Source organism: Seriola aureovittata, chromosome 2 (assembly GCF_021018895.1).
Source record: "Seriola aureovittata isolate HTS-2021-v1 ecotype China chromosome 2, ASM2101889v1, whole genome shotgun sequence".
Classification (NCBI taxonomy): Eukaryota; Metazoa; Chordata; class Actinopteri; order Carangiformes; family Carangidae; genus Seriola; species Seriola aureovittata.
The window spans coordinates 16,820,016-16,844,427 of NC_079365.1; the positions used below are offsets into that span (position 1 = coordinate 16,820,016).

The 24,412-nt window shown below is 38.9% G+C and overlaps 2 protein-coding genes across 4 annotated transcripts; one reads left to right on the forward strand and one right to left on the reverse strand.

Annotated features, from left to right (window-relative positions):
• The first annotated feature begins 26 nt into the window (after positions 1–26).
• On the forward strand, positions 27–16,209 carry patz1 (POZ/BTB and AT hook containing zinc finger 1). Of its 3 annotated transcripts, XM_056387831.1 has the most exons (6): positions 27–3,272; positions 4,995–5,058; positions 5,174–5,345; positions 6,371–6,529; positions 11,137–11,349; positions 11,758–16,209. In XM_056387831.1, exons 1-6 carry the CDS (start codon positions 2,026–2,028, stop codon positions 12,234–12,236), a joined length of 2,334 nt encoding a protein of 777 aa, XP_056243806.1. In that variant the 5' UTR covers positions 27–2,025; the 3' UTR covers positions 12,237–16,209. The 3 variants fall into 3 exon arrangements, with proteins under 3 accessions (XP_056243806.1, XP_056243815.1, XP_056243824.1); XM_056387840.1 differs by lacking the exon at positions 11,137–11,349; XM_056387849.1 differs by lacking the exons at positions 6,371–6,529; positions 11,137–11,349.
• A 2,315-nt stretch (positions 16,210–18,524) lies between these two features.
• On the reverse strand, positions 18,525–23,876 carry LOC130184493 (solute carrier family 2, facilitated glucose transporter member 11-like). The gene is made up of 12 exons (XM_056400435.1): positions 23,856–23,876; positions 22,624–22,716; positions 21,804–21,964; positions 21,271–21,395; positions 21,009–21,138; positions 20,527–20,675; positions 20,067–20,254; positions 19,844–19,954; positions 19,202–19,303; positions 19,046–19,121; positions 18,824–18,951; positions 18,525–18,719 (listed from the first exon to the last, which is right to left on the reverse strand). Exons 1-12 carry the CDS (start codon positions 23,874–23,876, stop codon positions 18,525–18,527), a joined length of 1,479 nt encoding a protein of 492 aa, XP_056256410.1.
• Positions 23,877–24,412: the final 536 nt, after the last annotated feature.

Genomic DNA, 24,412 nt, shown 5'->3' on the forward strand with positions numbered 1-24,412 from the left:
TCCCATGCAATAGACAACAGATTTGCATTAGACTCTGTACTATTAACTACATCATTGCAACCATACTTTGTGATGGTGATGCACTGAACTGTATTAGATTGAAAAAGGTTTCTAATGTTCTGTCCAACCAACTTGCACACTAGGGAAGCAGAGTATGAAATCCATCTTAACATAATGCAGTTCAGTAAAGCACCACTATGACCTCAATAACATTAGCTGAATTAAAACTAATGATAATGTCAAACTGTCTGATAAATTTGGTCAAGCTTGAATTTATGAGCTGACTCACATTGTTCTGTAGTAGCTCACCTGCTAAAGTTGCTACAGATGCAAATCTGAACTCCGTAGCTATGCAAAACAAGTGAAAGGTCTATTTTTTTTTTTTTTTTTTTTTTTTTTTTTACTCTATTGGCTGCACCTTAAAAGGGAAAGTAATGAAGGCTTATTTGTAGGTTGTCAAGTCTCATCCAAAACATTTGTACAACAGAAGTGCGATTAACTGCATATATGTAAAGATATTCAGCACTGTTATGGTGGTGCAGCATAATACATGTACACTGAGTTGCCTGTCTCTTTGGCACAGCCTGAGTCTGTGCTGGGGCCAGTGTATCTGCAGATATTATGGCATTGGCAAGTATGTTGGCCAATAATTTTCAAGACACAGCAGTGATGTAATATTTGAGGTTGTTAAGAAATATTGTCCACTATTTACACATTTAAAATTCACATCTTGGTCTCAATTCTTAAACACATTTAATGGATCCTTACAGTTTGACTTAAAAAAAAAAAAAAAAAAAAAAAAAATCCGAATTTTCAAAACTTTAATTTTTCTTCTTCAAATCTAAAACTGTTGGTGTTCAGTATTTGTTGGCGCTGTCAGAGAGGTGTTGATTTGACTGGTTATTTTCAAGATGCCATGGTAAGTGGTGGCCAAGTTAAATTTTCAATAAAGTTTCTGTATTAATTTCTGATGGGGCACCATTTATAATGGGCTTATAAACTGTAGCTAGTGGTTTGATTAATGTTAATAATTTACTCATACTACATTGATCGGTTATAAGCCACCACTAATAACTCTTGAGTTGCCAAGTTGTTGAAATCCAACACTTTTGTTTTAGTAAACTCTTTAATCCATTAGGGAGCCCCTTCTAATGGATTGTTTATCATTAGTGCAGTACATAAGGAGAATAAAAAAAAAATCAATTTACAAACAGCTTATTAACATTTACAACTAGGGATTTGATTGATTGTTGAACCCGTGATTTATTACCATTTAAAAATTAAAGGTGATTGACTAACTTTTGGTAATGGCTCATTTAGAAACTGAGAATCGAAAAACTGATTATTAAATTTTCAACCACTGAATCATCCATAAAACTGCAGTATTTCTACAGATGGTAGTTTACATTTTCATGAGCGTCCTCTCTAGTTTATGTATAATTTCACGGGTACTTCTTCATTGTCTAGTAGTTGAGCCAGACCTCACCTGAAGCTACTAGTACAGTGTAATGGTTTACATGTGTCTTGACTGTGCTTACAGACTGAGCTCACAGAGAGGAAAAAGAGGAGGAGGGGGGTGTTTCAGCTTGGTTGGTGGGGGGAGGGGTTTTACAATCAGACCAGGCAGGAAGAGACCTGCGTGTTCACATTTTGGCGTAAAGACATGAAAGACCCCTGTGGTGTTGGGGCTCTTCTACTCCTCTAAGTGACTGCCATTGTTATTAGAGAATCGTTTAAAAAACACATTACTGTGTGAAACCCTAGAGAAACATTTTTTTCACAAAACAAGAGCGACCCCCACCCCTCAAGAAACTAGGGTCAAAGTTCACAGGAAGCTGGGGGGCTGCCATTTTTCCCTGCTGCTACTGCTAACGTTTAACGTTAGATGCTAAAACCGACGGGGAGGGGCGGTTGGTTTTGGATTTTGTAGCTAGCTGGAATCAACTGATCGAAATCGTTATATATATAATCCGCCATTCCTCCGACCGTTGCTGCAAACAACCATCGTTATTGGATGAATTCGGCATGGAGAAAGTAGCGGAGCCGTCTTGGACTTCTTCGTACACCTACCAGGTGAGCAAGCACAGTGCGGAGATGCTACACAACCTCAATGTTCAGAGGAAAGATGGAGGCAGGTTCTGCGATGTGGTCTTACGCGTCGGCGAGGAGAGCTTCCCTGCCCATAAAGCGGTGTTGGCCGCCTGCAGTGAGTATTTCGAGTCGGTCTTCGGCCGCCAGACTGAGGGCGACGGCGACGCCAAGGAGCTGGAGATGCACACGATCAGCCCGAAAGTTTTTAAAGACATCTTGGACTTCGCCTACACCTCCAGGATCGTGGTGCGACTGGAGTGCTTCCCGGAGTTGATGACAGCTGCCAAGTTTCTGCTGATGCGGTCGGTCATTGAGATCTGTCAGGAGGTCATCAAACAGTCCAACGTGCAGATCCTCGTCCCGACCTCTCGGGGAGGAGACGCCAGCCTTTTCCAGGCCACGGGCGCCACGGAGCTGGGTTTCCCGGTGGCACAGCAGGATGTGGTAAACGGAACGGGAATGCTGGTGAACGGTCAGAGCTTTGCTAACAATGCGCAAATGCATGTGGAGGGGAGCGAAGACGCCGCCGCCGTTTTACTCGAGGACGGCGGCGAGTCGTCGGTGCCAATGTTAGAGCCTGTCGAAGGGCTGTCGGTTTCCCCATCAACGGAAATAACGGGGAACACGCTTCATCACGACGCTGGTTCCCCAGGGTCAAAGAGGGGCAGGGGGAGACCAAAGAAAGCAGGTGGAGTGGTGGAGGCTGTACACTTCAATCATAGCACCCAGAAAGACAATGAGTTGTTTCCTTGCGGGACTTGCGGTAAAGCTTTTACAGAAGCTTCCCGCTTGAAGAACCACGAAGCGCAACATGGAGCCTCCACTGGCGGTGTAAACAACGTCGGTGACAGCCTGTCAACGGCGGGCGGTATTTCTTTAATATCTCACCCTGGTCTGGTGGAAAACGGCTTGCAGTTACACGGAGGGCTGACGCTGGATAACGGTCGCAAACGGGAGAGGACCAGGCGACACGTCGGCTGTGACATTTGCGGGAAAGTTTTCCGCGACGTTTACCACCTGAACCGACACAAGCTTTCCCACTCCGGGGAAAAGCCGTACGCGTGCCATGTGTGCGGGCTCCGGTTCAAACGCAAGGACAGGATGTCATACCATGTGCGGTCCCATGACGGGTCAGTCGGAAAACCGTATGTGTGCCAAAGCTGTGGTAAAGGGTTTTCAAGGTGAGCAGAGCTATATTTCGACTGTCAGCATGTCTTTGTGTTTAGGAGGAACAATGAACGTGCCTCAATACCTGGACATCTTCCAGGACACCCTGCACAGTTTGCAGTATTGTTTCCTGCTATGATTGGTTCAAGTCTGTGTATAGATGTAGAAAGTTAATGAATTTTTGAGGGATAATGTAGCCTGAATTCAGGATCTACTCCAAAAATAAAGATATTGGTTAAGCTAAATATTAATTAATTTGAGTTGATACCATTAACAGAAACAGGGGGGGTAGTATTTTCAATAATTTTAAGAAGACCACTTTCTGCGAGCCCTCGTCCAGCTCTTACTGTGACAGTCAGTGTAAAATATAACAGTAAAGTGTTGTCATTGACAGGTTTAGTTTCTGCTGATAGACAACTGCAGAGCTGTTACAGAGTGACTGTCATCATTGTACCCACACCACACACACCAGTTTCCCAAGCTCAGTGTTCTCAGGGCCTGTTACAAACTCACTGTCACCACCTACTGCTCTGGAGGTTTACACACAGGACAGATAAATAAAAAGCAGTCACATGTTTGAAAAATCCATGAACTCAGTGGAGGGATAGAGTGGTTGTTTGTGGGAGAGCCATCACAGTATTACTGGTGAAGACATTTATGTGATTTAATCCCATCAACAGGCGTGCTTCATACAAGAAAAAAAATAGTATTTTTAGATAGGTATTTCTTACTGATTTATATCTGTGACATTGATAATATGCTGTTTTCACAGAAGACTTGATTTGCATTTAGCTGCTTCAGTTTCAGGGTCTTTATATTGTTCATACTGGCTCTCTGTCACACTGTCATGGATTAATAGGGTATTTGAAAAGAATGGAGCCATCCTTAATGTCATTAGTAACATCTGTGCTTTTCTACTCTGTCAAAATGTCTGCTTTGAAAAAAGCCAATTATGCTTTGTTGTGAGCTCCTATAATACATTACAATATATAATGGGTTGTTGTTTAAGATGGGGAACCTCTTATTTACTAAATGCATAAGTACATCATTTAGTTGGAGCGCTGTCCTTATAATTTCCAAGGCTATGTTCATGCTATTAACACTAACATTATCTTCAACTCTTGTATTAATAGCCCTATCAGAGCGAGCTATTGTTACAGATTGTTTCCCCAGGCCTTAACTTTGGAGTGATATTTTAAAATATTACATTTGTTTACAGTAACTATATTAATTTCATGGTATACTGAACAGGAGTCAATTTTTACCATTACTTGCCCCAAAGTTAAATACTTACTTTTACTTTATTATTTTCATGATATTTTATTGTAATCTATCTAAGTCTAGGTGTGATTGTCACATGACAAATTCAACCTCTGGCAAAAATACAGTTTTAATTGACAAAGAACCAGTGAAATGGAATTATGTGTTGGGTTAATGTGACTGATTGATAGAGATTTTTTTTAACAGCAACTACATTTGTATTAATGTTGTGTAACTACACCTAGCTTCCTATAACAAGCAAATTTAGCCTTGTTTAAGCCTCAAAGTCTGCTGATCCCATAGTAAAGTAACACTTTAATAAATGAAATTCTGGCTAGTATGCCCTAGGCATGTGATCATAATAGAGGGAATCATTTCAGTTTGTGCGAATAGGTCAACACCCACCAGGCATCTTTAGCTATTGGAAATATATTAGAAATTCAGTCACAGATGGGGCTTGCTTTTTGTCCTTTCAGACCCGACCACCTGAATGGACATATCAAACAAGTTCACACAACAGAGAGACCCCACAAGTGCCAGGTAACATTTAGGCTCCATGTATTGGAGTTAATATATCATTAAAAGTCCCAGCTAATGAAGGTTTTAAATTATCACATGTAAGAAATGCGTTAACATGTTGATTTCTGTATTACAGATTTGTAATGCCTCTTTTGCTACAAGAGATCGCCTCCGGTCACACCTTGCATGCCATGAGGACAAAATCCCCTGCAAAGTTTGTGGCAAGTTCCTGCGTGCTGCCTACATGACAGACCACCTCAAGAAACACAGTGAAGGAACACATAACTACTGTGGCATTTGCAACAAAGGTAATCCAAAAAAAAAAAATGTCAGCATACTACATGCTCTACAAGTTCTTCTGAGACCCATGTCCTGATAAATATTCAGAGGTTGCTGTCTGTATTCTGGTCGGCAGTGCTGTGTGTTGAGCGATGTACAGCTTCCATGTGTGTGCCAACCAAATACTTGCAAATGCATATACCAGATTCAGTATGTTGTGCAGTTTACCTGTGACAAAGAGGTTGAGAACAACAGCCACAAAAGAGTTGTAATATAACACCTCAAAGGAGTATAAATGGTGTTGTAGTATGCTCGTTCGGTGGTCAAACTGAACCTTGGTTCATATTTCATCTTCTCACCAGTACCTTGTGCCCTCCCTTGCACTTCATCGATGCAGTAGTATTTTCTATCTGAACACAGCATCACAGGCAGGGTTGGTGTTTGATAGCAGTGATAATGTGACTCATCGCTCTGTTGCTCTTGCGCAACTACAAAAGACATATAGTTTTCATAAAAATGTTCTACAAGTGTGTATGTATATACATATATTTTAATTAATAATTTTATTTCTCAAAGTAAGATGGCTGGGTAGCAAAAGTATAGTGTTTTTGTTTTGTTTTTTGTACCTGTAGGTGCATAAATTGGCAATTAGGGTGAATCAAGGCTGGACGTATTGTTATTAGCTCAATAAGAACATCTCTTTACATTTTGGATCACACTTTGTTTTAAAATGTCTGTACTCTGTTGCTGATAATGCTTCTTGTGTGGATGAAGTAGGACCCAGGGCATTCAAATAGAAATTGTCTGTTTGCTTGTGGCGGTACTTTTGCTTAAGATATTGTGATGCTGTTCACTGTTGTGATTTACAATTCAAAAAAATGGATATTAATTGAACTACCCCCTGATTAACCATTAGTCACCACTTTTGATCATGTTTCCAAATCAATCAAGGTTGACACTGGACAGCCTCTCCCTGTTGACAGGACGCACCTCTCCTAGCCAAGGCTTTGAGTGTGTCAAACAACTGCCTTGTTCTTTGTTCTTCTGGTCCCAGGTTTCTCCACTGCGTCCTACCTTAAGGTGCATATAAAGACACACCATGGCTCTCCACTGCCCCCTTCTGCCACAATGCACACCTTCCCTGAGCCAAGGGGGGGACTGCAGATGCACAACGGCACCCCTTACCACATGGGACGCCAGTGCTCAGTGGAAGGCAAGCAGCCGCCCGCCCCATCCCAAATTTCCATGTTTCTGGCTTTCATGTGCTCTGCTGCTTTTTGGAGAAACATGCTGCTGCATCTCTGTGTATGTTTAAAACACAAGCATACATCAACTTCTGCTGCCAAGCTTTTCCCTCAAACGTCTATCGTGCTATTTCATCTGCTGGTTGTCTTTCTGTTAGCTAATTGTGGGTGTCTTTTATTAAGAGATGGCAGTGTATACAAAACTTCTATGTGGTAATTGGGTAGAGGGGAAACAACTGGAAGATTTGAATACCTCAATGAGGACATTTTTCGTTATTATTGTCTAGTAACTACTAGCTAGTTTCGAACCAAGAATTGACTTAATCAGGTTGCACCATTAAAACCTATCTTAGCTAATAAAGACTTCAGTATTTGTTACTTGGAAACATCTACAGCACCATCCCATCAAGAGCAGTGAACTGTGTAAACAAAAAGCCATTGTAGCATCATAAGCTAGCTATCAAAGCTAGCTTCCAAAAATTACAGTTTTAGAGGCTCAACTGATATCTTTTGTAAATGTAGGTATTACTTTGTTTTATTATGTCTGCATGGAGAAATCTCTGTGTTTCAGAGTTAATAGTTTTCATACATTTTAGACTGAAAGGGAAACATAAGATTCTGTTAACCCATTATTTAGCCTATTTGTTTTGTTACATTTTATTGGCATAATGTTTGTTAAAATTGGAAGTACGTTGTGTTATTTTTGTGAAATGTAATTTAAGATCTTTAAGACAGACATTATTAAACAGTATCTATCAAGTTTTAGGTCAGATATGTCGACCATACTTCATATTATCTATTTACTCTTTGCTCTTAATTGATCATATATTACCAAGCTAATGTAACCTTTGGCACCTTTGGTTCAGTTACACCCTTACTGGGTGAAAATATTTAGTAACTGATCTCTACATAGGAACTACTTTGTGTGGTGCAACCCGTTTCAGTTTAGTAGTATAAAACTACTTAGGAAAACCTTACATTAGAACTAGGCTAAGTTTGACCTTATGGACAGCTCGTGCAACCAGCAGCAAGAAAACATAAGAAGCTCACAGTAGTTTCATTGACTCCTGTCAAAGGTCAGGATTGCAGAAATGGCTGGTGGACACGCTTTTCCATAATAAGCACGTGCAGCTTTTGTTATAGAATTAATGCAAGTCGACAGGCAGACAGCCCTTAAATTCACATACAATCTACAGATCTGAAACTACTGTGAAAATCATGTCCATGTCTGTGGTTTGACAAGTAGGGATGCCTGTTCCTGTGTGTCCTCATATTCTATTAAAACACATGGTTACTTAGATTGAAGACTAAGCTTTTATTAAGCTGGAAATTGGTACTGTAATGTGGTTACATTTTCGATCATCACATACAGCAGTTAAGCACGTTGACATTCGTAGACTTTATAGTTGACAGTTCTTACTCATAACAACGTAAGAATGTGGAGTGCTCAGTCACCTTTGCTTTTGTATGTGTGTGTCTGTCCAGCATGGTCATGGCAGCATATGGTTAACTGTCTGTTCCTGCTTGGCTGGTCCATCAGCAGTTGTTCAGCAATGCACAGTGTTGCATGATCGTCCTAATATGTGCTCCATTTGCCCTGGATTCATTGAAACGTTTGTCGATGTGCAATTTTTGTAGGAGAACCAGTAGCATAGAGACAGTGCACAGCAAACTTTGAGCCACAAACACAATTGGCAGAATAAACAGCACAAATGATTTTCTCTCTTAATTTTTAATTGGCACTGACAAAATAATTAATAACTGAGAGTAGTGCATTTGCAGTGTAATAGGTGGTAGTTTTGATAATAATAATAATAATAGTCATTATACTAATAATAATGATGATAATAATAATCTTTATAGAGCATCGTTGTAAACACACTTTACAAAGTGCATCACATAAGGCAATGACAAGCAGATCATTAAAAAACATTTTCTGATAGTTATAAGCAAATAAAACCAAGCACATTGTCGCCAGCAAAAGAGCAGCCAATAAGAATCAAGTAAAATAAGGAAAAGCTCTGATAAAAGTATGTTTTTAAGAAGAGATTTAAAAGAGGTCATTAATTCTGCTGACCTGATTTCCTCAGGCAGCTCGTTCCATAGCTTTGGGGCTCTGACTGAGAATGCTCTGTCACCTCCAGTTTTCAGCCGTGCCTAAGGAACAGATAAAAGACCTCTACCCAAAGATCTGAGGCTACATCCTGGCTCATATGCGACATACAGGTCAGATATATAGCATGGAGAGTGGTCATGAAGAGCTTAAAATGTCAACAGTAAGATCTTAAAATCGATTCTAAAACTCATTGGGAGCCAGTGCAAGGAGGCTAAAACAGGCACTATGCAGTCATTTCTCTTGGATGTTGTTAAAAGCCAGACGGCTCATTTCTGTCGAATCCGATTAATAGGTTTCTGGTTGAGGCAGGTGAAGAGGCCGTTGCAATAGTCGAGGCGAGAAGATGAAAGCATGTACAATGGTCTCTGGGACTTTGAAAGATAAAATAGATCATATTTTGGAAATATTTCTAAGATGATAAAAACTACACTGCACAAGTGACGTGTGCTGCTCAAAGCTTTAGTTTCTATCAAACCAAATAACAAGATTCTTTTACAACAGGCGTAATGTGCGCTGTGTATTCCAACAGGGAACCAGCAGATGGCAGGATTTGTTTTGGTATGTACTGGGAACCAGTTAGACCCATTGCTGTTTTGCTTTAGTTAAGCTGCAGAAAAAGTTTTTTGACATCACACAGGCAAAAGACACAGAACCTCCTGTTTAACAGGTATGAGGAGAACCATTTTAAAGCGGTACTATATATTCTTACTCAGTCCTACAGTAAGTTTAACAGAATGCAATTGTTATTTGCTGATCTGGATCACGTGTGCAATAAGTTGGTTATTATCATCATTATTATTATTAGCATTAGCGTTCAGTTGCATCACCATATTTTTCCGTCCCAAGGTCTGTTGATAAAGACATGAAGTGTGGCAAGATCACATTTTGTTTTTGAGTTTTTGTTGTTGAGTTATTGGAATATATAGTCAACAAATTATATACATAACTCCCCCTAAAAGCCTTTTCCTAACTCGTTTCCAGTATTGGATAGGGTGCACAGTAAGCATGAAAAAGGGAACAACAGCAGGCTATGTATGTGTTTATTCGCCATTTGTAAAATTAAGTGAAGCATTTGTGATAAATATCCTTTCAAGTAAAGTCACAAAATGGGAACTTTAATTGCAGAAAATATCTGTATATATCACAGTCTGTCAAAGAGAAATGAGAGAGGTGTTAATAACAGGGTAGCTATTGAATATTTGCAAGTAGTTTTTCACCAAGATCAAATGATTAGTTGTTTACCTTGTGTGCCATTTGGGCAGAATTTTTCTGGTTTATTTGTTTGTATATATTATGGTTAATGCAGATTTCTCATTTTTTTTCTCTGCAAATTTTTCTAGTTGTGAGAAGTATGAGACTTATCTGGTTGGTTTTGGCAATTCCTCCAATTCCTATCTTCTGCTATACTGTGTCATTAAATTAACAAACCTCCTGTACAATGAGCATGAGAGTGTTTAATTCAGCAGTTTGAATTTGTGCTAGGTTGACTGTCACCTGTCAGTTTTCAGCTAAGTAACTGGTAGCCAATGTGCTGCTGAGCAAGTCTCTGAGTCAAGTTCCTGTAGTTCCTCTAAAGTTCCTGTAAAGGTAATAACTGACACAGAAAGGCGGTTATGTGAGTAGTAGTAAAGAACAGTGCTTAAACTGAAATGAATTCAGAACTCACATGATGTGGCAAAAATGATTTGATTCACTTATATGAGCAGAAAAAGCTGAAAATATAATTTCCTCTTGGAATGGCCAGAAATGTGTACTGTCACTATATTTACTGCAATTTTCACTGTAGTCTTCATTTAGTGTCATGCAATATGTGACACAAGCAAGTTATGTGTGTGAACATTATACTTTGTTATACACAGTACAGGCTTTTTTCTCACAGGGATATTCTGTCATGTCACAACAGGATACACGAGTGTGACTAATAACATTATCACATTAATGATGTGTGCGTGTCAGTGAACCAGCATTGTGTAATAGCAGAGTGCCATTTTTTGCACCTAAGTTAAAAGTGTATTTTTAATTACACCTGTGATCAATAAGTCAAAATGTCCAATGTGAGAAAGTCCTGTACTCAAATGGCACACAGTTTGTGTAATTTTATCTGATAAAAGTAGCTTGTTAGTCATATAGATGATTCACATTTAGTGTGTTTTTCACAAACATCAAGTTCTTTAGTTCATTATTTTTGATAATTATTTACATTACAAGTCACTGAGTTTGAATTTGATATTTTCTGAAAGGCAAAAGAAAAGTTAACTCATTCATCATTTACAGCTTCAGTGATGGGACTCACTCAGCATGGATTCATTCATACTAGTAAACCTGTCTAACATACTGTGTTTACAGACAGCATTTCAAATACTAGTAATGAAATGAAGGTAATTCTGTCCATATGGTTTCCGCCGGCCTGTTATGTCTGTCCTTCCCCCCTTCCTTTCTCCCTGGCCGGGTGTCGTGTAGACCTGTGCGCCAGTCGCCAGCTGCTTCTCACCTCGTCTGAGGCAGAGGGGCGCTTTCATGGGCTCTCTGGACACCCAGTTCTTCCCCAGCCTGGCCCTCCAGCCTTGGGCCTGCAGCCTGAGCTGCTCATGGGGAAGCCAGGTGGGACTCCATATTTCTGGGAGTGTCGCTCTGGTGGGGTTCCTGGCTTCCCCGTCCATGGGCCTGTCGCAGGTCAGTACAGTCCAGCAGGAGGGTGGGTTGGGGGCATGGTGCTAGCATGGCCCACTGGTTGGATGAGCACAGCACAATTCTCAGTGGACACTGGGCAAATGGACTGAGCTAGACGATAGTATGGTTTAATGCTATGCCACTTTTTTTGAAGGAACTTTTTTTTTTTTTACCCTATTGAGTTATTAATGTGTAAAATCAATTGTCACAACTTGTTCCAATTGTGCTTGTTACCTTGTCACTAAACACCTGAAGTTTTTTCAGGTGGCAGCCAGCTACTGGATTAAAGATGTATTTGACAAAACCTGTTTTATGATCTGTTTATGCTAATAGATGGTTCTCTTCCTTCTCATTTCCCCTTTTTTCTCCCTCCTCACTACCCTCTTCCTCTCCATATGGTGTTTACCTCAGACGGACAGGAAAACGCTGGGAAATGTCCTCATCTGGAATCCGAAGAATCAGATCCTTCATTTGGAGAATTGCCCAACGGTGATGAGCTTAAATCTCCACACAAACCTGAAAGGCCGGAGCTCGAGATGCCCTCTTTAGCCTGTAACGGAGCCTCTGCCGGGTCACTGGGGTCCCCAGAGGGATCCAAAGCCAAGACGGACCCTGAGAAGAAGTTTACCTGCGGGATCTGTGGTCAGGCCTTCCGCACCAAGTCCTACCTCAACAAGCACCAGCACAGAGTTCACAAAGCCCAGAAGGCCCAGGGGGTTTCAGGGTCTGGCTTAAGTGAGCTGGCCCCGTCCCTGACCTCTCCCTTCTCCCCTCAACAAAACATGTCTCTGCTCGAGTCCTTTGGCTTTCAGATTGTCCAGTCTGCTTTTGCCTCCTCACTGGTAGATGCTGAGGCAGGTCAAAGTGGACTGGACTTTGGAGGGAAGTGACATATTTCTAGAGTTGTAAGAAAGCTTCTCACTTGTTGGACAAAGCCGGGTTGCCCACAGAAGATGCTCTGTATTTGGGAATATCTTTGCCTCAAGACTACTTTTTCTGTTTGTCACGTTGCTTAATGTGTATCCAATATTTTTGTCAGAGACCGCCATACGATTCCTACTTTTTCTACTTTTTCAGAGTATGAAAAGTGAACGGTGTTTATATTTTCTCTGTAAAGAAATGACATGAAGGTTTTATTTCCTTTATCTGACGTGGATCTGTTGAAGTTATGTTTGGTAGGCTTTCAGTTGATTTTGGCTTGTGTGTTATTCTTAGCTGCACATATGTTCTTGACATGAGATGAATTATTTAGTGCATTCTTAAAATGAGAAATGTGTTGTCTGTTGCCCACTTTAACTGCTCTGATGTACTTCAATCAACCCTTGGCCATTACAACAATTTTTAATGTTTCATATTCCTTGTTCCCCTAAAGGCTGTAGACAGACATCTTTACATCAGAGCAACAAGAGGGCTGAGTTCTGTATTTATGTTGTTCTGTGTCTTTTTAAGAGGACTTAGTTTTTCTTAAGGACAGGGATTTAAATTGGCCTCAATTTTGATAGCAGGTTTTGTTTGGAATCTGTTAATTGTGAATAACTTACAATATTCCCAACAGGCCCACGGCATATTCATCACTTGTTTATTATTATAAGTAACGACTTTGTACGAAAAGAGTCAGTTTAAGGGCCGCCGAGTAGCACTGATAGTTGTAAACAAGCTTAAGAAATTACTAATGACAGGATTGTAGTCGACAACAGACAGTTAAGAAGCACTTTTGAACAGGTCATTAAAACTTAAAATTTGAATTGTTACAGCATTCACCAAGCGCAGTTTGCAACATAAAAGCTGCCAAAAAGGATCTCACCTAAAACAAATGAATAATTAAGCTACCTCATAAGAAATTAACACCATTGTGCTTTGTTGATCATAGCTTAATCAAGCTTAATTTTTCTGCTAACTTCATTGGATTAAGAGAAAAGAAAAAAAAGTCATAGTTCAGAAATGAAAAAAAAAATGTATTTAAAGCCCCAATAGCACCTAAGCTTTTTTTTCTCAGTATTTTTAAGATCCCAATCTTGAAGTGCAGTCATACTGATAAAGCCACCTGGCTTTGACGATTGTTACCATTAACCCAAGTGGTTGTGAATCTTAACCAGAAAGCAATGGTACACTGATGTGACAGCTGACAAGATGTGCAAATCTACTGGCAGCTCACTTGGATGTGAAAAGCCCATCATCATTTTTTGATTTGATGATTTGTAAAATGAATTATTCATATGAAAAACTGCAAAAGTAAGGAGAGGAAAGCCATTTATTATTATGATCTATACTGTGTACAGGAATATTTTTTAAATGAAATTTCTTTGTTTTTTTATCATGTCAACATAAATTTTGAGTCAAAATCAGTCTTGAAATATGCCTTGAGCTTGTTGGGAATTAGCTTTGTATTCCCCCCCCCGCACGCCCCGACAATGACAATATTTCCAAGTATTGTTTGTTAGGTATTAAACAGGGACCAAGGTCAGGTATATTTTCAGTATATATTTTGAGAAATGTAAATTATATTTTATTAACTTATTCATGCCCTCATTTTTGTGTACAGTTTTTTTTGATAGTCAAACAAAAATCTCGTGATTTGCTCATTTTGGTAATTTTTCACTCTAAATTATGTTAAATGGAGTTGTGGGGTTTTTTTGTGTGTGAGTTGTGCAGCAGTTAAGGGGTTAGAGGAAGGATTCACACCCTGATCTACCAGCCTCTGGACCGACCAAACGTAATGCAACTTTTACAGAGTCAAGTAATTAAGCTCACTTAAATTCTCCAGTGTCTCTTCATCTTCATCACGTTCACGTCTTGTATTGACCACCCCCCCCACACACACACACACACACACACACACACACACACACACTACCATCACTCCCACCACCACCAACCGCAGTATCAGAGTTGCTTGTGCTGATGTGTAGATGACACAGTGTTTGCATTAATGGCTGCTCAGTTAATGCACAAGCTATTCATCTTGGTTTCTTACAGTGAAAGTGTTTAATTCAAACTGGGCAATCCAAGACATTCCTCTGAAACTTAATTGAACAGTTTTTATACTTAAACCCAATAGGGTGTTATTGATTAAAAGAAAGTATATAATTTGAGTTAAATTCAGTTAAGGGCTGCAGCTAACTGATTATTTTTCATTATTGATTAATCTGCAGATTTTGAATCAAGATGTCCATTACATGTAGTAAAAAAAAAAAAAAAAAAAAAACGACAAAAAAAACAAACAGTTAAATTAGGTTAAAAAAGACATTCAATTTGCTTTATCTGTATGGCCAACAGTCCAAAACCCAAAGATATTCAGTATACTGTCACACAAAGAAAAGCAGCAAACTTTATTATTATAAAAACTGAAACCAGAGAATGTTTGGCTTTTTTTCTGTTATATAAATAGTTGCCCATTTATTTTCTAATTTAATGGATTGAAAGGATGAAAGTTTCATTTTAAAGAATAAAAAAAGTCTGATTCTTTTCACAGTCATGACATACAGTACTCCCTCTTGGTTTTGTATATATTGAAACAGATCTACACTATGTTGAAAAACACAATTGCAAAGTACACAATATAAGATTTAATTATTGGATGTCATAAGGAATTCTCATACAACACACTCATCAGCTGATTAATATATATTTCACAGGTTGATGTTGTTTCATTTTGTTGTAAAACTCCCAACAGTGAAGGGGCTGTGTGTGTGTGTGTGTGTGTGTGTGTGTGTGTGTGTGTGCGTGCGTGCGTGCGTGCGTGCGTGCGTGCGTGCGTGCGTGCGTGCGTGCGTGCGTGCGTGCAGGGGGTGAGTGTTGACTAAAAAGAGAGTGTATACATGTGCTCTCTGTGTGTTTTTGTCTCTGTGTTTGATCTGTGTTTCCTGCTTTTTGTTTTAATTATTATTTGTTATTAATTTTGTCTGTTAAATTCAGTACATTCCTATATTATTTATGGTTTTATTGTGATTGTAACAAGTGTATATACCATTCATATACACATTCTATAGATATATATATATATATATATATAAATATATATGAACGAACCAATATGATCAGTGTTTGTCAATGGTGGTCCTGTACATATATAGATTTTTGTTCTTGTCTGTTATGTGGAGGGGTGTTAAGTTATGGCCGTTTTGATTGAGTGTAAACTGCATGTTCTGGCATGCGAGCTGAGCTGGGGACTGAATGTCGATCACTGGTTGGTGGCAGTGATACTTTCACTGGTCACCGTACTGTCACTCTGCTCTGGTAGCGCTCACACTGCCAGCTGCACGACTCACGTCTTTGACCAAGTTTTTTTTTTTGTCTTTGTTTTTCCTTTTTTGATCCACTCTGCACTAGTATTTCCTCCTTGAAAGGTAATAAGGGTTGTGTTGTTGTTGTTGTTATTATTATTTGAAATCAAGTGGAAGATACTGTCGGGAAGGAGTGTTTTCACTGGGATGTATGATTTTGTTTCACTCATGTTGGTACTCAAGTGTAAAAGAGTTTTCATGGATAATTTAGGCCTAAATATTTTTGCTTTCTGCTTTTGGTCTGTTGCAAAGTGCCTTCCAAATACTGATTGTGCACAGCAGTGGATTAAAAAAGGTCCTCTTTTCTAAAAGTTGATAATTGTACAGAGTGGCTTGCATTGACACTTTTGTATAAAAACACACAGAAAATGTACAATATGTTAACTTGGTATTTTATCATCGTACTCAACAAGATTGCTCTTAAAACGTGAGCTACATGTTTTGTTATAAGGTCTTTGGACATATTTCAATATAAGCATACTTTTCTATAGATATTTGTTTTTGTACTCTGTTATTGGGTCTCATCTCTTGTTGGTACAGAGATGGGCATCAAATAAATTGCAATTGAAAAAGCTCCTAATATTTGTCTCAGAATTATTGGTGGTAGGCATCGACACAAATATCTGGTTTACATGCTTTCAAACTAACACATTCACACAAATAGACGATTTAAAGTTTCCAATTCATAAGATATAATATATATTAAATGACTTGTTTCTCTGACTCTTTCTTGTCCTGTAATCAGAGCCTATAGAACTAGTTCTGAAGGGTACTACATGTGTTCTTTGTTTTACTGACATGCACATTATAGCATTTAAATTCCATGTGTCACTTTATATAGTTACAGAATTTTTATATAACTCGCCCCTTTCATTTTTAATGAGGATTAAATGTATGCATAATTGAGGCCGTGGCCGCTTTGAGTGACAGGATGGTGCCATGACAGTTGGCTAGCCACTAGCTGTCTGGCATCTCTCTTCAGAAACCTATTCGTGATGTCATGGAGGCTAAATTCATCTTTATTTACAGTCTATGGTTATATTCAGTCTATAGTTACAAGCAACTTGGAGCACTTGCCACAGTTGGTTCTGTGGATTTTGACTCCATGATGTTGAGATCAGGGCTCTGTGGCAGCCAGACCATCTCCTTGTTCTTGGGACCATTTCATCATCATATGATCATACACGACCTCCCTGATGCAATTGTGTGATGGATAAGAATCTGAACAAGTGTTTAGCCTGTTTAGCCCATGTACTGTTATTTAAAACAGACAATTTTCTTTTTTACCATCATGTCCACAGTCAGTCAGAAAATTATATCCTCGTAGTTTTGATTAAGCTTTGTTTCATGTTGGTTAAGATAATAAAATACTCAAATTCTATTATTTACTGTAGTAAATACCCATTTCAAATTAAAGAACGAATTGTAAGTCGAGCTGTTCTTAAGAGTGAGAGATTAAAACAAACAACTACAACAACAAAGGTCATTTATACATTTCATACATACTGTATACCGCAATTTCCCATGCTTTAGGTAAATAATTAAAAGTAAAGACGGTATTTAGATGTACAAATGTTTTATTTTTAATATTAACATGTTTATACAGTATTCACATTCTTCATGTCCGTATGTCTGTGTACTCTCACTGAGCACTTTATTAGAAACCTTTGCTCTTGAAACAGCCTCATTGCTTTGTGGCATGAATTTTACAAAATGACGGAAACATTTCTTTGAGATTCTGGTTCATGTTGATATGATAACATCACATCATTTCTGCAGATCTGTCAGCTGCACATTCGTGCTGCCAATGTCCTGTTCTACCATATCCCAAAGATGTTCTCTTGGATTCAATTCTGGAAAACTAGGGAGGCCACTGAAGTTCACTGCATTCACTATCATGTTCATGAAACCAGTTTGAGTTTGAGTTTTGCTTTGTGACATGGTGCGTTATCGTGCTGGAGGTAGCCATTAGAAGATGGTAAATTATGGCCATAAAGGGATGCACATGGTCTGCAACAATACTCAGAAAACCACGATTGGTTGGTATTAAGGGACCCAAAGTGTGCCAAGAAAACATTCCCCACACCATCACACCACCATTATCAGCCTGGACTGTTGATACAAGGCAGGTTGGGTCCATGGATTCATGTTGCTGGCGCCAAATTCGGACTGTACAGAAATCCAGATTCATCAGACCAGGCTACAATTTTTCAGTCTTTAACTGTCCAGTTTTGGTGAACCTGTGCCCACTGAAGCCTCTGCAGATTTCTGTTCTTGTCTGACAGGCGTGGAACCTGACGTGCTTCTGCTGCTCACCACAGTTGGAAAAAGTGGTTATCTGAGTTACCCCAGCCTTTCTGTCACCTCCAACCATTCTCCTCTGACCTCTCTCATCAACAAGGTTTCCTCTGTCCACAGAACTGCTGCTCACTGCATGTTTTTTTTGTTATTTGCACCATTCTGAGTAAAAACTCCAGAAACCGTTGCACGTGAAAATCCCAGGAGATCGGCAGTTTCAGAAATACTCAAACCCATAACATTTTTTCCACATTCTGATTTTTAATGTGAACGTTAGCTGAAGCTCCTGACCTGTAGCTACCTGATTTTATGTATTGTGTATTGTAATGTGTATGCCACATGATTGGCGAATTGGATAATTGCATGAATAAGCGGGTGTACAGGTGTTCCTAATAAAGTGCTCGGTGAGTGTATATGATCTGCCTAAAACATTTCTGGTGTTAACTGAAAGTATCACATTTGTTTGTGTAGAATAAGTTACAATCAATGAAAAGATTGGTCCCTGAAATACATACAAATTGAAAGATTCTTACTTAAAGGTACATTAAAAAAAATGACAGAAAAGTGATAAATAAAGTAAAAAAATTTAAAATAAAATTATAATTTAGTTGTAAGACAATCATTAGTTTTTTCAATGTCGGCTCCACTGTTCTTGTAATTCAATTTGTTAAAGTCCTCCATAATCTCAACCATTGTTTTTCCTTTGGTCTCAGGGACAAAGTGAATCAGAAATGCTCCACTTAAAAAGCAGTACACTACGAAAATCAGGAAGCAGAACTGCCCAAGTCCATCCTGTATGGAAACACATAGAAACAGGCTGTGTTAAATTAACAGCAAGGTGGCATAAACACAGTATATAGATTAAGAGATAGACGACATGATGCTCAGTATCTCACCACTATATAGCCGAATAACATCCCCACAAGGAACATGCTGAGCCAGCTGATCGTCCCACTGATCACATAAGCAGAAGGACGCCAGGCTTGTAGGAAGAGGTCAGCAGGAAGAGCCATAGACACTCCAGCTTAAAACAAAGAGGCAAAATAATAAGCATGATGAATAGTGACTAATATCTTATTTTTTCAATTGTGAGGACAAGGACAGAACAGAAAACTCACAAGGTCCAAGTCCATAAATGCCGATGACACAAAAGATCAGGCCGATGTTCACATATGGGATCCATGAATTCAGATCCTGCGTGAAAGGACAAGCGTTTATGATTTTTCCTCTATAAGTCAGAGGGGAGGAGGTGTGCAGTGTTGGAGTACAGTTACCTTGATGGACAGCATGACAGTCAGTAGAGACATGGTGACACCCATCAATAGATAGCCATAGCCCATCAGCTTCTTTCTGCCAGAACGATCTATCAAGAAGGACTGACACACAGATGTGATGTATTACAAATCATGCGACGCAGCAGCTGCTTATTCACTTCTTTATCACAACAGTGTCTCTTTTTTTTATTTCAGCAACCATGGAAAAATAGTAAACAGTGTTTTTTCCTAAAATGAACTGTTTTTCCATATTAACCCATTTCTATTTTGTGTTTTTATTGTGTGTTTTTGTACTTGCTGGTGGAGCTTACTGAACCTTTGTGCATGACACCTCTCTCCTAGTCTTTTCTGTGCCTCTCTACTTTGATTTCTTTTTAAGGAGTAGTACTGTAATAGTATTGTAGGAATGAATGTTACTGAAGTACTGGATATAATTTTTCCACCTTATTATTATGACCTACATCATGTGTACACTATCGGAAACTGAGCTCTGCAAAAGTTTGTGCATTCAAAATTAAAACCCAGATTATTACACTCCTCAGGGGACCAAGAGCTTGTTAGATCTAAGCTGTTTGTTATCATCTTTAAATTGCCAGTGTAATTTCATGATTCAGTTTCTTTCCACTTTAAATAATTACTTACACACAGAGTTACAGTGATGAGCTCTGTTGCTCCAAGACCAATGGCCAAGTAATGCATCTGGTCCTCTGGCACTCCTGACTCGCGGAAGATGTCAAAGGCATAGAAGTACAACTGAATGAGACAATGATGAAAGATGAGAAGCCATTTAATTAGGGGAAACTAGAACACGCTATGCAAAACAGCTCTCAGATGTATATTTTTCTGTTATCGGGAATGAACATACAGCATTGATGCCGCAGAACTGAACACCAGCGCAGGGGATGGCCAGAGTCAGCAGCTGCCATCTCACACAGCGAGAGCTCAGTACGTCCTTCACCGTCTTCACCTTCTCTCCCTGTGTGCTCTCTCTCTCTTTCTGCATGTCGTCCAGCTCCAGCTTTAAGTTATCCTCCTGCCACAACCACTGCAGGGCTATTACACACAACACAAAGAGCACATAAAGACATTCAAAATCTATAGTTAATCTGTGGCATTATTATCATCATTATGGTATCACTGCTAGTTCCTTGCAAGTCCACACTTTGATCAGTGATAATTTGGGAGTTAATGATACAGAAGCCTTTTCATCAGAATTCCCAAACTCTCCTCTATGACTTTTATTAAAACTTAAAATTTTCATTTTTGATTTTGTAAATTTTATAATCCAATGTGAGATGCAGAATCAGAGAGCACCGTCCACTCACCTCTTTTGCTGCCTTCGGCATCTCCTTTGTCAATGTAAAGGTATCGAGGGGCCTCAGGGAAGAAAAGCAGGGTCACAAACTGCAGGATGGCAGGAAGACCACTAACAGCCAAGAGATAAGGCCACATTTCTTCTGTCCCCATCATCTCCCTAAAAAGAGTGTAAAACAACAATGAGTTGGAAAGAAGCTTACATCGAGAGAGTAATTAATTATTACTTTGTGCCATTTATCCTGACTAATTGGTTGGACAAGCTTGACAAGGTTTTGCACTTTGATCTGGAACAAGACAAAGTTTCGATCATGACGCTATGATAAACTAAATAAACAGTACCCAAAGTGCACAAACGTAAGAGGCCAAATTACATACAGCAATGTGGTAAGTAGTAAGTTAGTTTTTGCTTTTCTGCTCAGTTTATCTTACTGTTTCTTTGTCATAAATATTATTGAATTTATATTTCAAAGTGCCAACAGTCACTTCTTACTTGATGCCAATTATTTGACCAGCAATTTTCCCAAAGCCGATGAAGATTGAGGTTGTGAGAGTCAGGAAACCTCTGAGTTTCTTTGGTGAACTCTCCCCAAGATACATGAGGTGAACACTCAGACCAAGACCTGTGGAGAATGACAACATGTAGACAAAAGACATGACAAAAAAAAACGTGACAAGAGCTTGACAAAAACTACATGATAAGAAAGACAATTACACACACACACACATACACACTACACATCATCAGAACATACCAACATTATATCCGTAGAGAAATCTGCCCAGCAAGATCATCTCAAAAGATTTGGCCATGCGACTGAAGATCATGAGCAGGGCAGCGACAATCGCCACAACATTGTTGAACAATAGAGCTTTTTTCCTGAAAAACCAAAAGATACACCAAAGATTTTATTAAATGAATTCAAAGACACTCGTTTGCACTGATCAATCTATGAGCCCATCTCATGATGTCTTGTGATTTAACTTTTATGTTTTACCAACATTGCATCTAGCTTAATCTTTTGGAAAAATACAAAGGCAGTATTCTTTTTTTTTAATTTTTTTGTGGCTTCCAGTTTATAAACCATTGATGTGGTTATTTTGGTTCCAAAACAATCGTTTGGCAGGTCAGAGAGTTTTAAACCAGACATGTCAGAAAATAATTGTTGAGTGTTGTCTATTTATTAATAGCCTTATCTAACCCCACAGATATTTTAGATAATATAGCCATGATGTTGTGTGTGTATGTGTGTGTGTGTGTGTGTGTGTGTGTGTGTGCGTCTCTCACCGGCCATAAGTGACAGGAAGGCTGCCACTGTGAATAGCCCCGGCCCAGGCTCCAAGACTTAACACAGCCACAATAAAGGACCAGATGAGCTGGTCAGCAGACTCGTCCACCGGAGCTTCGTACCGCAACATCCATGTGTAGTTTACAAAACTCTGAATGTGCTGCAGAAAGGTCAGAGAGGTCAAGGTCAGAGTCTTGATTTTTATGTCCCTGACCAATGATGAGTTGCTGAGTTGTGATTGGATGAGGGTGATTTTGCATCTGTTAATTTGTCAAAGTTACTGTTAGCCGGTTTGTTAGATTAGAGATTTGAGAGTCAAATGCTGAGCAGGATCACATTTAAAAGTTATATATAGTTACCGTATATATAGTCAGTATAATAATATGATTATAACAACAAAAGTTTTAAATGGTAAAATTCAAGTGTTTTGCTGCTACAGCCTTACTTGGCATGGTTTGATCACTATCTTATGGTGGCTGACATTAGCTAACATTAGCTGACATTTTTCAGCCTGTTAGATGAATTTATGTTTCTACTTGTGGTACATTTAGTTCATCATCCTGTAACTGGCTTGTGGCCAACATAGCGTCAAAGTCTCACTTTAAAATGATTATTGACTGTTAGCAGTTGGGCAGCACATAAAAGGAAGAAAACAAGATGTCTCCACTACACCGAATGTGTGCAGACACCACAGGGAAGAAATAATTAGGAAGGAAACTGTAAGAAGCAAAAGGTTTTTGTTCCTGTTGACACAGTTAACTCAAGCCCTGCAGCATATTTTCCTGTGATACATTTTAATCCTTTGCATCTAAATCTCACCACTGCTGGAGAAGCGATGACAGACACTTGGATCCCATACTGAAATGACCCACCGATTCCCAACACCAGCGACAGCACGTAAAGCCTCCAGTACTGCAGCTGAAAAGTCAAGTGTCAAATACACATAAATGACTTGACGTCTTTCAGCTGGACAGGAGTTAATTAGACATTGAAGTAGAGGGCAGCTAGTAGCCTATGTGGTGATCCTTTTAATGGTTCACAGGCATGGGCCCAACATGTGTTTAATGATTATAATGATAATAATCACATCCATGACCGCCACTTGTTTTAACCCTTGTGATGTTTAGTACTGTGTCACACTGTATACTCAATATTCCTGCTTTGTTTCTGGTTAAACTAGGTGTTAAAGCCAAACCTCTTTTAACAGCTTCAGCCTCTTATTATAAATGCAGAAACACCAAGGTTATGAATTGTTTAGAACTGGAAGTTTTGAAGTACTTGTACTTTACTTCAGTATTTCGAGTTACGCTGCTTTAAAGCTCTTCTCTACAGTTCAGAAGGGAATATTATGCTTTTTATGCCACAATATTTATCTGACAGCTACAGTTACTTTAATTTTACATACAAAATGTACAATAAACATATAAGATATGATGCATATTATAGATTAATTATTATAGATTATAGATTATAGAAGTCCCTGCATACAAACATATCATCTTTCGGGACCTTGTGAACTCCATAATTCAACTAACTAAAAGGGGCCATTTTGCACAAGGAATATTTTTGCTTAAATGCTTTTAGTCAGCTAAAGTTTTGAATGCAGAACTTGTGTTACATTAATCGCGGTCTATAAACATTTTCTATAAGATTAATATAACAACAAATATTTTTCTTTTGCTAAAATTCATTTGTCACTGACTATTGACTTATAAAAAGTTAAACTCTTTGAAAATTATAATTATTATAAAGTTATAAAGTGCCCAATGAGCTGTAACTCACACTACTACACTACAAATACAGAAAACAGGCAAATACATAAAACACAGACACGTTTTTTCCAGTATTTTCTTGTGTTTCCAATATTTAGTTTGTTTCTAAATGTGCACAAATTGATGAATATCTCTTCTTCTATTGCTTGCTCTTTCCGAACACTCAACACTGAGTGAATATTTTGAAATCTGAATGCAAGTATTCAAATATACCATGGATTACTCTAGTGAAGTATCATTTTCTACAAACAGCGCTGCATTGTAACAATAGTCACGTACCTTCTTTGATGCACCTTCCATTTTCTGCACTGGCTCCCTGGATGCTGGCTGCAGAAGGAGCCAAGGACCAGTATATATATGAAGGAAGCCTCCTGAAGTTACACATCAATAGACTTTAGTTGTCCATTCATGTTGTGAGATCAATATTGTCATCTTTTGACGTGAGTGATAAGGATGACCAATTGCTGTACTAGACTAAACCTGGTCCGGCTGGTTGATTTCTGTGGTTGTCACAAGTGCAGCATTTCCTGCCAGTATATTCTGTCTACTGGTTACACATTATCTTAATCTGAAAGGGAGTTGAGTTCACATGGGATTTGTACTGTACACCATTCATTATGGATAATCCTATGTAAATGCAGTAGATGGACGCATCAAATATGCACTCTACTGATTTTACACATGACAATCAGTTGACTCATTAACAGAAGTACTACTCAGCCTGCAAAAACTTTTAGATAATTTCCTCAGCTGCCCTGGAGGAATTGTCTGAAGTCTAAGAAAAATAACACTGATGATGTAAACAGTGATGTAATCAGGGTTAGCTCCGCTTGAGC